Here is a 15,932-nt window from a genome sequence, read left to right as displayed (position 1 = left end):
AAACCATGTTATGAGCAATACACTTGGTTGGAATGAATCCCATTTCACGGGTAATAGGAATGTCCAAGTTGGGGGTCCTGTAATCTGAGTTCCCAGAAGTTTTCGCCAGCTCCCGCATTACAAGGGTCCTGTGTCAGCAGTTCCAGCCTAGACAGGCAGTAACCGGATGGTCAGCTACAAGCAGACAAGCAGTTACACGGAATATGGTAAAACATTTGTCTTTTTGTTCACATTGACTTGAACTGACTGATTTTCTTCTATATGAGTCTGAATGAGCCTGCTCCTTTGCTATCAGAGGAAGACATGAGGAGAGGATAGGACTGGAGTGTTGCCCCTTCTTTTTGGAGGTCACTAAATGGTATGCCATGGGTCAGCAAGAGATGCTGTACACATACATATCCGCAAAGCTGGACATGTAAATACAGACCGACACTAATATAATGCTAGCACGCACACAAGAGAGATTGGGAGGCAAAATCCAATCAAATAGAAAGTGTTTGCTAGGACTATGTTTGTCCCAAGGATATTGTCTGTATAAAAGAAAGCAGTAGCCAGACAGCCATCAAATTGCCCTCTGGAGAAATTGTTTCACAAATCCTTGTGGCTAAATTGGAACAAACATGCAGCACTTTGACAAACTCCAGCTATGCAAGGATCCAGCCACAAATTGCTGCTACCAAAACTTCATGTCTGTGAGGTTAACCAGGCTTCTTGAGACAGAGTTATTTCTGATGCTCTTAAGCTCTGTGATGAGCACTAAATCACACTGTGGCATCCCACGTCAAACCCTACCATTGCATTGCAAGGAACCTGCGCAATATGCAATATGCACGTCAAGGGCAACAGGCTGTGATAGACATAAATGTTATCGACTGTATAAATGCCCCCCTCTGGCACTGTCTGTTCTTTGGATTCCTTTTTTTTAATTTATTTTTTAGCTTTTATGTGACATGGAGCAAAGGTTGTCGAGATCTGGATTCGAACCCGCGACAGGCTATCAGGCTGACATTGCAGCCTAGGGCCGGACCACCACACTGGCGGCCCGGGCCTGTTCTTATAGACTCCGGTGCACATGGACCAGGGGTCATCACAAACAACATACAGTTTATGTGTTATTACTTACTTGATACTGACCATGATACTGATGTGATTCTGACTTGATACTAACATAATACTGACCACCCTAACATGCCATAATGTCTATTCAATGAGCTGCATTTTAATTAAATTGGTGTCCTTTCTTAATGTCACTGTATACTCATACTGGCTATCGCGTGTTTGGAAATTCGATAATTTGGCGATGGAAGTCAGTTGCTTACTTGAACAAAATACGAACAGTGTAAGTATTAAAAAAAATTCGGTCACTTAGCACACCCGTGCTAAGTGAGGGGCGCTCTTATCATCGTACATCATCATGACATAAAATAGACACTGCTTATTTGCTCAGACACTGATTCTCCATTCATTATCAATTTGAATTTAATGTTTGACAAATACATTTGTGGATGGTAACTAAAAGCATGGATGTAAGAGGGGCTAGCCACTAGCGCCCCTCAAAAATCTCGCATACAGCAATGGATGTGACAAATAATAGGACATTAACCTTTTTTTTTACCTCCTGTGTTGGTTCAGTGTCAACTATCAAGATCATACCAATATCATACCATTTGGGGTGCTTCTGCCAAGCAGCAGCAAGGTGTCTGACCTGACTGAGCAAAATTAATCAGGAGAGAGCTTGGATCCAGAGCTCCCAGCTTGAGCTGTTCAGGAGCAGGGTGCCATCTGTGAAGCCCTGCTTGCCCTCAAAGAGCTCCCGAGAGCAGGGTGTGGCTTAAAGAAGGCATGGAGGAATTCAGACTACAAACTGTATCACGGACTGTTCCCCATCCTCAACAGTGAGCACATCTTCTTCAGACCATGGTCGCCGTCCTTTGGGAAGCACTCTGGCTAGTTACTGTAATTTTGTTGCGCCAATAACGTTGTGGGTGAAACTATACTTGTGATGTAGCCTATGCAGTGTGACAGGCAGCAAATGGTCAGGCTGACTGGGAATGGAACTGGGGACTCGCTGTAAGGCACTAGAGCCCATGTGATATGCTGCTTATTGGGTGTGCCAATAGAAGATTAAAGATATATATATATATAAGGAGTTTAAGTATCTCATGGTCTTGTTCAAATATATATATATATATATATATATATATATATATATAAACTCCTTCACCTGGGGTAATGTCTCATTCCCTACTTGGATCGGTTTCCTGCTGAGAACCATGGCCTCAGATTTGTAGATGCTGATCCTCATCCCAGCCGCCGTACACTCGACCGAGAACCGGTCCACATCTGCAAAAAGCAGTGATGCAGCCCTTAGCTCACCGAGCCGTAGACCCTCTCCACCACAACTTCGCCTCGAGATCCTGTCCATGAAAATGACAAACAGGATAGGTGACGATGCACAGCCCCCACATCACAACCTCCACCGGAAACAAATCTGACATACTCCCGAGCACATGCTCTTGCTTTGGGTGTACAGAGATTGGATGGCCCTCAACAAGGTTCACCCCAATGACCCCATATACTCCCGCAGCACCTCCCACAGAACCTCCACGGGGGCAAATAAACAAAACACATGTAGGCCGGATATGCATGGCCTTCTCTGTGAAAGATCCCTGCGAGAGTATAGATCTGGTCAGTTGTTCCACGGCCAGGACGGAATCCAGTCCACATTGCTCCTCTTGACTATCGGCCCGGACCCTGCTTTCCAGTACCTTGGCGTAAACTTTCCCAGGGAGGCTATGAGTAATGTGATACCTCTGTAATTGGCACACACCCTCTGAGATGAGCTGACCTCTGAGAGCTGAGCCAGAAGGCAAAGCTCTCTGTCTACCGAGCAATCTTCGTTCCTACTCTCACCTATGGTCATGAAGTGTGTATTAACAGTTTGCAGAATTACAGTACATTTCAAGCACAACTCAATACAAAAACTGTTAACTGTGAGTGGACGACACAGAGGGTCCACCATTTTCAATTCATAACATTTAGAGACGTACAAATATACACTTCTGGTTCGGGCATCTGGTTAGGATGCCTCTCAAGCGTCTCCCTATAGGGAGGTCCTCGAGGCACGTCCCACTGCGAGGAGATCCCCGGGTAGACCAAAGCCAAATTCCAATACCCAAAATCTCGACCACTCGCTCACTCACACTCGGTCACTCCAGCATGGCCGTGTTACGGTGAAATCGGTGACCTGCTGAAATATGTGACAATCGTGTTGACATCACATAATGTCAGTGTCCGAATGTAAATTTTGTGGTTTGTTTATTAGCAGAGTTCAACCTAGCGGTTTTCAGGCCACGTATTTAAAGACCTCCATGTACTGTAAGTTATGTGAAGTCCACAAGAGGGTCACATATTGCGGCAGGTCACCAATTTCACCGTAACTCCACCATGCTGGAGTGAGCAAGTGTGAGTGAGCGAGTTGCCGAGATTTGGGGTATTGGAATTTGGCTCAAGGCACAGATGGAGGGATTACGTGGACTCACTGGCCTTGGAACGCCTCGGGATCCCCCAAAAGGAAGTTACTAATGTTGCTCTTGGAGAGGGAAGTCTGGAGCTCTCTAGTGAAGCTGTTTCCCCTGCAACCCAACTACGGATATGCGGTTGAAGATGGATGGATGGATATATATTTGATAATCAGTTATAAAAAATTATCCAATTTAAAATCAAATCTGTTGTCTGAAGGTTTACAATCAGTTTTTGGTTGTACAACAGTATAAATTAGCATTAACAGTGAACATACGGCAGCCTGATCTTAAAAGAGCATTTATGTCTGAAACCTGCAGAGGACAACTCTCACACTCAGCAGCTCCTGGCACTTTAAAGCATTTACTGCACACTTATCCCGTATAAGCTATGCATGCAAGTGATGAGTATGCAATGTGTTTAAACTGCCCCCCTTTTACAGTATACTATACAGCATGTACTGTAAAACAAGTGTTTTTTTTAATGCAGGCCTGGGGCACAGGCCTACATTATAGGACTGTGAGGCAATAAGGGTAATTGACACATCGGAAAACAGCCGATCTACAAGCTCACACCACGTCACGCTGCGACACATTGCAAGCTTGGAGATCAGCTGTTTTCAGTCCACATATATAATGGGCTAGTGTAGTGGAAAGTGCTAGCCTAGTGGAAACCACACAGAAGCTATAAACGGCATCTGTGGTAATTGCACTACGAGACACACCCATGCTTCCCCTGCTGCTCTCCCCAGTTTGAAAACTACAGCTGCTGGGTGCCTCATTCAGCCAAGTGTGCCATTTTATTTGTCCCAGTTACCCCACCCTGCACGGAGTGTTGCACAGCCTACCACGCAATATATGCAGCAAAGTACACTTTTTTTTTCAGTCAAAATATTTATTCAATACATTTGAAAAAATACTAGGCAATATAAATATTACAAAATGGAATACTCTTGTTTTTTTTGTCAATATAATTGAAGACTTAACACTGTTACCCTGGCAGTAAGGAGATTATAACATGGAAATTGACAGATTTGAGATGGTAGAGCTGTTACAGTATGTCATTCTACAGTTGTAGTGTTAAATACATGCAAATATGAAATCATAAACATATTAAGAAAAGGAGGAACCATCTGGGGTTGGGGAGGGCAAAAAAATGGAAATATGTCATACTGATACGATGAATATTTTTGATTTCTTTTATGAATATGGGCCCAGAATACTTGCAGTAAGGCTTTCACAACATTTAACGGTTAATTTCTATAACTGTGCAGAAAATCTGTACACTTCAGATTTGGTGTGTATTTCATTACCGCCATAGCCATCATGGAGGTACCCTTGATGCTTGCATATGTAAATACTGTAGCAATTACATTTGGACATGATGCATGCACATATACTGTACCCAGCAATGCATTCATACGGCAAAGGTTACTGCAGTCTGTTCCTTCTATGCAAACATGTTAATTTGTATATGAAAACGTACATTTCTGATACAAAATCTAATCTGATAATCAGAATTTCCCATTTCAGTGTATGCACATATTTCCACACACTTGTGTGACGCTCCATGCTAATGGCACACGGATAGGCGGATGTGAGTGTTTCCCATATAGAGATCTGGATACTTGCGTCCTGAAGATTCTTGTTCTTGGTCAAGATGACCAACCAGTACACTTACTCAATTACTGTGTTATCAAAAATAATTAGCTTGTTCTCTTGAGTAGAGATTGGTTGGCATATTACCAAGCAAAACATGTCTCTTGCTGTATAGACTGCCAGATATTTCCTTTTGCATTGTGACAGCTAAGACGAAAAATACATTAGAATTTCCCTTGGGGGTGGAGCAATTGCATAGATATTCTATGGTAGCTAAGGCTGTATGTTCTGAAGGCCACGATGAAAGTTACCACCTGTTACGATATATACTGTAAGTATATGCGTGATGCATTTTGAATCAGTCAAAACAAGTTCAGAGTAGACCTGAATTGTTAATTATTGCATATATTGTTCCTGTAGTACATGTAGATTTTGGTTCAGCTTGGTTCTGCTCTCCAGACAGAACAATGTGTACTTTGCAGCAAGTGGACTTAAAGGACACTGAAATAGTTCTGTCATCGCTTGCAAATAACAACTGCCCATTACCACAGACAGTCTTTTTCTTCACTACCAAACCCATGTATTATGAGTATGGAGCAAACCTGTGTTTGTAGGTGTGTGTGTGTGTGTGTGTGTGTCTTTTCCCAATAAGGCTAGCAAGAAGCCAGGACAACAAGGGCCTGGGTTTTGCGAGCGTGTAAGCCTGTCTTTACCATCCATCTTCCAGTAAATGCCCACAAGTTTTTGTTTTGTTTGGTAAGAGATTCACAGTTGTTGATCAAATAAGATTGATTCAGAATCATTCTTTCTGTTTTGGTTAACGTATTTGTCTCCCATGTTTTATACACCGTACAGCTTTACTGTATGTAATAAACCTTTCTCACAATGTAAGACTGAGATGAGAAGCAGGAAGTCACCAAACATGTCTGATTTTCTTTGGTTGGGGAACGCATCCTGTGAGAAACACTGATATACATTCAACACCCTCAGATAAGAGCAGGAAGAATTCATCCAGAATCACATCTCCTTCTGTGTCCAATTGCACTTGTTGTTGACGAGAGCTCTTGTTTCAGCACTTTGTTGTAACCGAGTCCTTGCTCATCGCTCTTTGGTCAATCTTGGCAACCAGAAATCTGAGCGAGTCACCAGAAGATCGAATGAGCTCTCTCCCACTGTGGAGGATGGAAGAGAGGGACAGAGAGAGAGAGAAGAAAAGAGATGACAACTTAATAACAAGGAGAGAACATCAAATTAGTGTCTGCGTGCAATGGCAATTTCTCTGGCCCCAGAGCTGTCTCAACCCACTACTTACACGTGGTATTCCATGCCAACGAGGCTGATGCCATTAACGGCCAGGATTCGGTCGCCAAGTCTCAGCTTCTGACACTGAGCAGCGGGGCTGTTGGGCACCACTGACTTGATATAAATGCCACTCATCTTAAGAGGGGTTTTCTGCATCGAGTGAAACGTACAGGAGATCAGTTACAATCAATTAACGCTTTACAATCACCTGTGTCACTGTAAGTTATAAAGGGGACATGACTCCCTCATTGTTGCCCAGCTGATACTTGTTAATTATTAGAGTAAGTGCTTGTATTCTTACCGATCCATCTACGAGTGCCAGGCCAAGCCCATGAGGACCCCTCTGGAGTTCCACTGTGAACACTTCCTCTCCATCTTCATCCTCCACATTTCCATTCCTCATCTCTGCACTTTCACCAGCTGCAACAGAGCGTACACACACACGTCATTTCATTGGCCGACTTGGCAGCGTGCGTACACAAGCAATTTGGCGGTTTGCGACATTATAGCCCTGGACACACAGACTCAGACCCATTTCTAGACAGCTTGCCTCCTACGAAGCCACACCGGACCAAAATGCTTCCAGTGTTCAGTAACCTTGAACGAAGAACTGGAGGCCATAACTGGATTCAGTGAACATTATTCTGCAGCCCTGGATCATCTTCTACAGCCCTGGTCTTGTTTCTGGCTAATTCCCCTGTCTCTTAGCATCATCAGAGAGTAGATATTTTACTGAATACAAATGTAAAGGTTCACCAAGAGGCAAGGACTTCATGGTGAACCCCAACACACACACACACACACACACACACACACACACACACACACACACACACACACACCACACTAGAATTTAGCGGCCGCTCATCCCAGAGTTACTTTGCCGCACACTATGGGAAGAAGGAAATTGCGGGAGTTGACTCCACATGTAGTAACGGATGGGTTATTAGTTATTATTATGTGTCCTTATTAGTGTAGTGTTGTAGTGTCAACACGTTATGGCTCATACACACTGCCCGGTATTTGCTCCGATTATGCTGTCGGGGAGCATTTTTGGCGCTGGCCGAGATCGTGATCTAGCTTTTGGGCACCGCTTAATTCAACCTTTTTTGTCCCAGGGCACACTGTTCATAGCCTAAAAATCTGGGGGCACACCTAGATATACGGTTTGTGTACACTGTATATATACCGGTGTGTATATATAGTAAATATATATAGTAAATATATATATAATATATAATATATATATAGAATATTAGTGGTCCATGACATGAAAATGTTTGAGAACCACTGCTCTAAAACAACATTGGACAATGATGTTTGACAGTCAGCAATATTGTTGCTTATTCTAGATTTATTTTCTGACTTTTTCGGATTTTCTGACTTGATCTGGCCTGTTAACATTTTCATAGACCTGGTTGCTTGTTTCCCTCTCAGTCAATGTGGCAACCCTGGTCAATGCCGTGTTGACTGTTGTGGTTCTGTATGATGATTTAGCTTAGCACACAACAGCTACGTAGGAGGATGCAGCAGGCTGATGCCGTCATGTTTAACAGTATTTTGTGCAATATATGTCCCCGAATTTATGGATATGGACTTATGGCTCCATCGCTGCCTCTTTCTTTAGTAGAAGTAGAAATTTAACGTGTTGCTGACTGTTTACCTCCCTCTCACACGCGCGCGCACACACACACACACACACACACACACAGCTATTCATACACGCTTTGAGCTGAGAGAAGCTATAAAGCGCCTTTTAAATATGACACTGCTGTATATATATCAGCTGCACAGTTCAGGCAAGTGTCTGTGGCATATTTAACTTTAACAAAATAGGTTTGACAGCTTAAATCCGTGCGGCAGTGTTGTGTGTGTGTGGGACACGGGGTAGTGTTTAGGGCTGACCTTCGATTAAGTTTTTGATGATCGACGCTTCGATATAAATTTGTTTCGATCTTCGACTCTACGAAACCCAACGGGGGGGGGGGGGGGCGATGCGAGGTGCGCGATGCGAGGCGCGCACCTTAAACAATAGCGGAGAGAAAGGCATGCTTGGATTGGTCTCATTTATTTAAAACGATAAGCATTGAAGCAATAATTAGGCTTAATAAAACATCCGACCGTAACAAGTCAACTGCTTGACGCAGGCATTACCTCTCAAAAAAATAAAAATATAGCCTATAATCCAGAAAATGTAGGGATTTAGCTTCTCTTCCGATTGAAACAAAGATGTGAAAACACCAAAAAAAGCACCAGTCCTGGAGCTCCAGGCGTGCCAATTTGCGCCGCGGTCTACGCCGCTCTCAGACCCTTCCGACGAGGCTCTTTCTTGGGGTAGAAAAGTGTGGATGACCGCGACTCAAATTATCGCGCCTGGAGCCCAGGACAGGGGCTTTTCCCCTGTCCCATGCGTGAAATTTCGACGCAGATTTCTCGCCCCACTTGGGCCATCCCGTATGTGATACGCCAATTTCTTGTCACATAGTTGACACTGTACACCACTTGTTCTTTGTTCTCCTTGCATATTCTAAAATGCAACCACACTTTAGATTTATTTTGTGGCTGCTGTGTGACTGTGTTGACTTCCTTGTTGTTCGGGGAGAGGGGAGGAGACGTTGCGGTGCTGCGAGGCGCGAGCATGGCTTGCGGACCAAATGGGGCCGTCTCGCGGACCAAAAGCGGCCGCTTTTTTTTTAATGACTATTCGATTCAAAATTTAAAAATCGATTTCCGTGCGTATCGATTGAACATCGATTAATCGATTTTTTTGGGTCAGCCCTAGTAGTGTTGTGTGTGTGTGTGTGTGCGTGCAATCAGAAGTACTGGCAGTAGCAAAATTACAAACACGATCTGTCTAATCGTAGTAGTTAGGCACAATCCAAGTAGTTTCTAAGAACAATGTTGATGTAACTAAGACATTCGCTGTGCGAGCTATATTTTAAATACAGAGATTTAGAAGGAATAAGCAAAATGGTGAGGCGACTATTCCCGGTTTCTTTGCGTAGAGGGAGATCCATAGGGGAGATCACATTACAGCAGCCAAAGAGGGAGGGGCTGAGAGCTAGTGACGGGTGCGCACATGTTGGCTTGGCTTGGGTTTTCTTATGGGCACATCTTTTATGGGCACATCTTTTCATTGGCTAGTGCGCTATGGGCACATCTATGGGCACTGGGCACATCTATGGGCACATCTTTTCATTGGCTATGCGCACATCTTTTTGTCACGTGACAACTTGTTAATATAGATGCTCAAATATCTGGTTCTTATTAGTGCACAGTTGCTGGCAGTAAATCCTAAGAGATTTTCATTTAATAAAATACTTCTTCAAAAGATCTGGCTGGCATACATTAAATCAAGTATTATGAAATGCAGGCTGTCCACAGAGGCCCAGGTTTGCTTAACGATTCGCCAGTTGTTGGCTCTGGGTTGCCATCATAGAGTAATAAAAGGATAGAGACCGAACCGGCGCGTTAGCGTTCCCGCTGGGAATCCCCTCACCTGTGCAATTTCCAGCCTCTGCCTCAGCCAATTGATTGCCATGGCAACCCCACACGGGCCACACCTGACAATTGATTAGCCTACTTAACCAGTCCACTTGATAACAGGTATTATTAGGTTCCCAAGTTGCATCATTCTCAAGTAGGCCGGTAGCCGACGGGCACGTACAGGTCTAGTACATTGAAAAGGAAACTCATCATGTGTGTTTTCATTTTGAATTAACTGGAACAGGACATGCATGGGTATGAAACCGGGTGCATATCGTTAGTCCCACGTCCCAATATTAGTCCCAATAATCCGACATTACTAACCCGACCCTAAACCCGACCCTAACCGCATGCGGAAGCCACGGGTGTCGGACTAACGGGACGTCGGACTAACGTGTGCCCCCCCCCCTGGAAACCCAGGACCACATTTAAGTCACTTCAGTGGTGACTCCAACTGGTGTGGGTTCTGGGGAAGATAATGTGAACCTCCGCGTGTGTTATGCACTCATGGTGAAACTCCTCACTGTCAGGTGGTTGTCTGCACCCTCCCCCCAACAGTGGGGGTTGCGGTAATGACGGGATAACTAAGTAAAGATAAATTAAGATTATTATGAAATTATTAAACTGCTGCTGTGCTGCTCACGTAATAAGAATCTCAGGCTCACATTTCCACAGCTTGTTACAACAACCATGCAGCAGCAGTTGTATTCCCAAATGCAATGTTCCCACCCCTCAGCTCTGCCCCTCCTCCCTGGACTACTGACATGCAGCCTGTCTGGTCTGCCCCCCATGCAGGACCTGCCCAGAACAATGCCTGCTCCGATTAAGATTCCACGCACCAACCCAACTGTAAATTCCCATGACGGGTCAGCCACTGCTCTTTTCTCTCCTGACATCACCACCTCTCTGGAATTCTTGGGGCTAGATTAAAGGATTAGCAAAGCTTCCAAAATAATGTTACCCGTTAGAAGCAGAAAAACGCAGAGGTAGAACAGGAACTCTGGATGTGAGAGGCCAAAGTTAGGCTCTGTGTGGCGAGAGGATGTGAGCTGTGTCGTATGCAACAGCCACGGGAGGTTGCATATCAGAACACAGGCTGCCATCCAAATAATTATCAATCACCTCGCAAATAGAGTGACATGTCATTACGCTAAATGACTTATGACAGTGGGGAATGTGATAGATGGACACAGCTATGTGATATTGGATGGACACAGCTACATTTAATAATGAGAATGTAAAAATTGTAAAGTATGTAAAAACCTTCCGAGTTAAATTAACCCCAGGTAAGCTTGTGTGCAGTTAAAGAAATATAGCTTACACATTAAAATCCCCAATTAATTTAACTCGAGACTTTGGACCCATATCATATGGCATTTGCTATGTATATGCAGCCACTTGAACTCCCTTATTCCGGGAGGAATATTCAGCAAAAATATAATGAATAATTCAGCAGATATTTGACCTTGTAGATCGGCTATGTTTGGTGAAGAGAGTAGGTGTAGAGGGGGGGGGGGGGGGGTCCAAGTACAGTTGTAACTTGTAATTCAAGTCCAGTTAACTAAGACTAGAGGGTTTAAAGTGGTTAAAATCTTTCTGTAAGTGCACATACCCTCACCAGCTGGTCAGCAAACCCATAGACTGAATTTGTTCAGTTCACTTTATGGGTCCCCTTATTTTTCCTAACTTTGGTTTTTAATTATTTCAAAACATTTTCAAAACGCGTTCCCAAAAAAGCAAAATCTTTCATGAATTAAACCAAAATTCAATGATTTTTTTCAGAAACTTCATGAAGAAATAAAAGAGAAATCTAAGAAATTCCATAAATTTGAAGAAAAGAAGTAGTGAAAATAGCCGATCTACAAGCTCACAACGTGTGACGGTTCCCTGGGTATTTTGATAATAAGTTGTCTGGTTATGGTTTATGTAATGTAATGTTGTGTTTTGCCCTATCGTATTTCCTGTTCATTTCTTTTGTCAAATAGGATTGGGGAGCAGAGCTGCTAATAATGATCAAGCCTAAGTGGCTCACACCTGGGCCCGGGTGTTGACGCCCTATAAATGCCTGCTTCCCCAGTTCTTTTCAACATTTTGGTTCATGCAACACGAAGTCACGCACCCACCCACACTTAGTTCACACATACACACACTACACCACTGACAACTGATTTCCACACCTCATTTGTTCATTTATGATTTTTTTCTCTGCAATTATTTATTATTTAATAAATTCAATTCATTTTGGTAAACTGCATCTCCCCTGATTTTGTTGAGTCCCTTGGCAACCCCTAGGTCTGGGTCATAACACATCATGACTCGAAGCGGCGCGTTGTGAGCTTGTAGATCTGCTATTTTCATAGTTTGGGTCCCAGGAGAATGTCTAATTTCTGTTTTGGGTCACGGGCTAAAATGTTTGGGAAACACTGTCTTAGACCAATTGGGGGCTTGGGCAGAGCGGCAGACCATGTGTTTATCAACAGGAAAGGCCAGGCAGAGCCTATCTGATGTTCCCTGCAAGAAGAATTTCCATTAAGCAAGCTTTTGTTTGCCTCTGACGGGAGACGATAGCCGCTTCTTTGATGCTACAGCAAATCAGAGAGATCCTGACACATGTTATGAACAGATTGCAAAAGCTTTCCTGAAGCAGAGTGAACTGAGCTTGTGGCCAATTTGCGGCATTGGTGATTTAACATGCAGTACCAATCTCAGCGGGGTGAACTGTGACTATAGAGGGTATGCGTGTGACATCATCATCATACCCGGAAGTTATGCGGGAACGCCTACTGAGTGGCAAAAAAACGTTCTGGTCAGTAATTGTGTAGTTTTCGAAAGGACATCACATTAGTGAAGTGTCTTGTTTTTCTCCTAGACAACAGTCCATTTGGACAGTCTCAGAGTTTGTTCTAGGGTCCATTGGTTCCATTTTGTACTAGGCTACACTCACACTTACATAGTCACCTGGACAGATCCTGTTGTTGTTCACACACACACACACACACACACACACACACACACACACACACACACACACACACACACACACACACACACGTCATACTGTAATAGCACAATTCTGGAGATATAATGCAGCAGCTGGTAATTAATTTTATATGTGTGGTGGTGGTGGTCCACAGAATAAAAAAATAGCAGATATACAAGCTCCCAACGTGTAAAGATATGAATATGATGCAGTGTGAGCTTGTAGATAGGCTATTTTAACTATTTTATGTATTTTTGATTATTATATATTTTGTAAAGGAATGGTTTTGGTCATACAAGGTTTTCACCTGACAGCAATATATCTGACTATCAGTAGGCCTATCAGTCAGTTTGACCAGATTTAATTCAAATTGGCTACTATGAGTATGAGGTTTCCACTTGACAACACTCACGCAGTTGGTTTGATTGACACCCGAACATATTGACATGTCAATCTGGAGGTCCCCGAGGAGTTCGGCGCGGGGTGGAGGGGGTCCGCGGTAGTATGCGTGGGAGTCCGCGAGTACAGTCACTGAGACTCAAATGTGTTACTGTCTGTTACCCATTAAATCAGCGAGTCTGCTGCCACGTTTTATCAGCGCTCCGCTGTTATTTGCCCCCTCAATGTCGTATTAGTTGGCTTTGGGACTGCAATCATGGCTAATGGCTGGGAAGGCACGTCACAGTGCTTGGCAGGCGAAATAGCCAATGCAAACTGTCTAGTCGTAATACTTGGGCACAAACCAACTATTGTCGAAGAACAATATTGATGTATATACAGAGATTTAGAAGGAATAAGCAAAATTGTGAGCCGACAATTCCTCCTCCTTCCGTCCGCTGTTTCTCTTCTCCTGAGGACTCGGAGAGAGGGAAATCACACTGTGGAGTGGGCGTGGCTTCCAGGCGTGCGTGTGTGTGTGTGCAATCAAAAGTACTCTGCAGTATGGTTGCCAGTGTTGCCAACTGTCGTGCCAGAAATAAGCTAAGCAGCCTCCAAAAACCAAACCAGGCAAGCAACTGTGAATTAATCTAAGTTAGGCTGGAAATATGCAGGCTTGGCAACCAGTGTTGCCAACTGTCGTGACAGAAATAAGCAAACCAGCAAGCAACTGTGAATGAATCCACGTTAGGCTGGAAATATGCAGGCTTGGCAACACTCAGCAGAATGATCTACCGGTCGACCAACAGTGTCGCAAGTTTCACAAGCTAATATTGACCAGCTCCCACTACGTGGCAGCTGGTAAAAACTCAACTCATTATATATAGACTCACTGTAATTGTTGTTCTGTTTAGTGTAGTCCTAGTGAAGGTACAAATAAGGTCTAAATAAAGATCATCGAACACAATTGTTTTTATTTTATAGTAACTAGAGCAGTGCCCGTGGGGCCTCTACAGCGGTGCCCGTTGGGCACTGGTCTACTTGGAACGATGCAAGTTGGAAGTGCATGCCCCACCCAGATATTATGGAGTTCTTTGTCAGGCACGCCAAAATATGGAGTCTATACAGACGTCAAAATGATGTCAGAACAGGCCAGCTCCATATATGGACCCTGGTCAGGGGCCCTGTCCAGAGCCCGGGCAAGGGGCCTTTTTGGGGTGGTTCTGGACAACCGTGGGTCCGACCAACTCGACACCGGCCATTGCACCCCCTGCGGTGGTGTGGAACGCGTGTGTGGAATTTGAAGTCTGTGGGGCGAACGGTTCTCAAGTTACGTGGATTACACACACACACAGAGACTTGGTGCATTTATAGATAGATAGATAGATGGAGCATGGAATTTGTCCAACATTCACTGTTATTTCTTTTGTCTGGACTGAGGAGGAGTTCCCTCACTTTCTTTCCCCAGAGTGTGTTGGAGTACAGAGACCTCAGATCCGACACGTCGAGTCCCTTCCTGTCACTTCTAGAAATGACCTCATTACTGAGCCTTCTAAAAACAATAGGGGCTGAGGAGGAAAAGGTGTTTCCTCTGCAGTTAATTCACCCTGTGGGGAGGAACGCAGAGGCCACAGCCTTTCATTTGAAAGGCCTAACCTGCAGCCCGTTCTCCATCCAAAGTCAGTAACGTTGAAGGGCGCGTGACGCTGGTGGAGACCGGCACTCCACCTCTTTTATGTCGGGCACCGGGGAACCCTTATGTGGGCTTGAAGCCACAAGGGACAAAATATGCAAAAGGTCTACCGGGTCAGATCTCTAAATTCTTTCCCTATTGGAGTCCATCAATCATAGCTGGTTAATTGGGTGGAGGTGGCACCAGTGACCTCGCTTCAGAGATGAGATATGGCCAACAAAGTTTGAGTCGCGGTAGCCATATATGCAGTGGACAGGAGTTTACATCAGTTTAATCAAAAGCTGCTGTGTAAAGGCAAGTCGTGAATGGCTGCTTTGTGATGCTGTCACTGAGTTAATGATCCGCGGTGACAATTTGGGTTGCTCCTCTCTTCCTGGTTTCTTTGTTCATGTACATGCCCTCATGTGCTCATCAATCATCTTTTTGAAAATGGCTTTCAGTAAATGTGTTTCAGCTGTTACTGAGGTTTTTATAATGCCTCCTCCTCTGTTATTTATGTCAGCTGTCTGATCTGCTCCTCGCATTCGGTGTTCTCCAGTAAAGGCTCAGTGTGTGTTTGCCTTCGGAATTACCTTTGTTTTGTTGGCGAGCCCCTTCCTGCAGGTCTGCCTCCAGTTCAGACAGCTCCATACCCTGGGGGGTATTAGGTGGCGTAAGCAGGCAGGACGGGTCCAGGGCCATACTCTTGTGACAGCCCAGGTCGGCTTGACCTGGGAGGGTGTTCTGAAGCTCCAGGCTCTTCAGCTTCTGGGTCAGTACCGCCTCACAGCAGCTCAGGTCACCATGAGATCCACGGGGTTGAGGGGCTGTTCCAGGGGAGTTGAGGTCCACATCTGCCCTCAGGCTGGGGCAGGTAACCGGGTCAGAGACCGCCTGATGAGCAGGATCCTGAAAGACGGCAACGGAGGGTGAGGTTGTAGACTGGCTGTCTGCGGTCGTCCCGTTGAGAGTCTGCAGGGGGGCATAAAGTCAA

The 15,932-nt window shown here is 44.5% G+C and overlaps 1 protein-coding gene across 1 annotated transcript in view; it reads right to left on the bottom strand.

Moving 5' to 3' along the window:
• Positions 1-4,395: 4,395 nt before the first annotated feature.
• radil2a (Ras association and DIL domains 2a) overlaps positions 4,396-15,932 on the bottom strand; it is a 32,796-nt gene continuing 21,259 nt past the window's right edge. The window contains exons 13-16 of the mRNA XM_083778855.1: positions 15,532-15,910; positions 6,724-6,842; positions 6,433-6,572; positions 4,396-6,292 (exon numbers count right to left, since the gene is read on the bottom strand). Of these exons, the coding sequence (XP_083634981.1) occupies positions 6,190-6,292; positions 6,433-6,572; positions 6,724-6,842; positions 15,532-15,910 (741 nt within the window). The 3' untranslated portion in view covers positions 4,396-6,189. The remainder of the gene's footprint in view (positions 6,293-6,432; positions 6,573-6,723; positions 6,843-15,531; positions 15,911-15,932) is intronic.

The sequence above is a fragment of the Protomyctophum parallelum genome, assembly GCF_964188405.1.
Source record: "Protomyctophum parallelum genome assembly, chromosome: 13".
NCBI lineage: Eukaryota > Metazoa > Chordata > Actinopteri > Myctophiformes > Myctophidae > Protomyctophum > Protomyctophum parallelum.
Note: the sequence above shows the minus strand (reverse complement) of the source record. Positions and strands in the feature narration are given on the sequence as shown.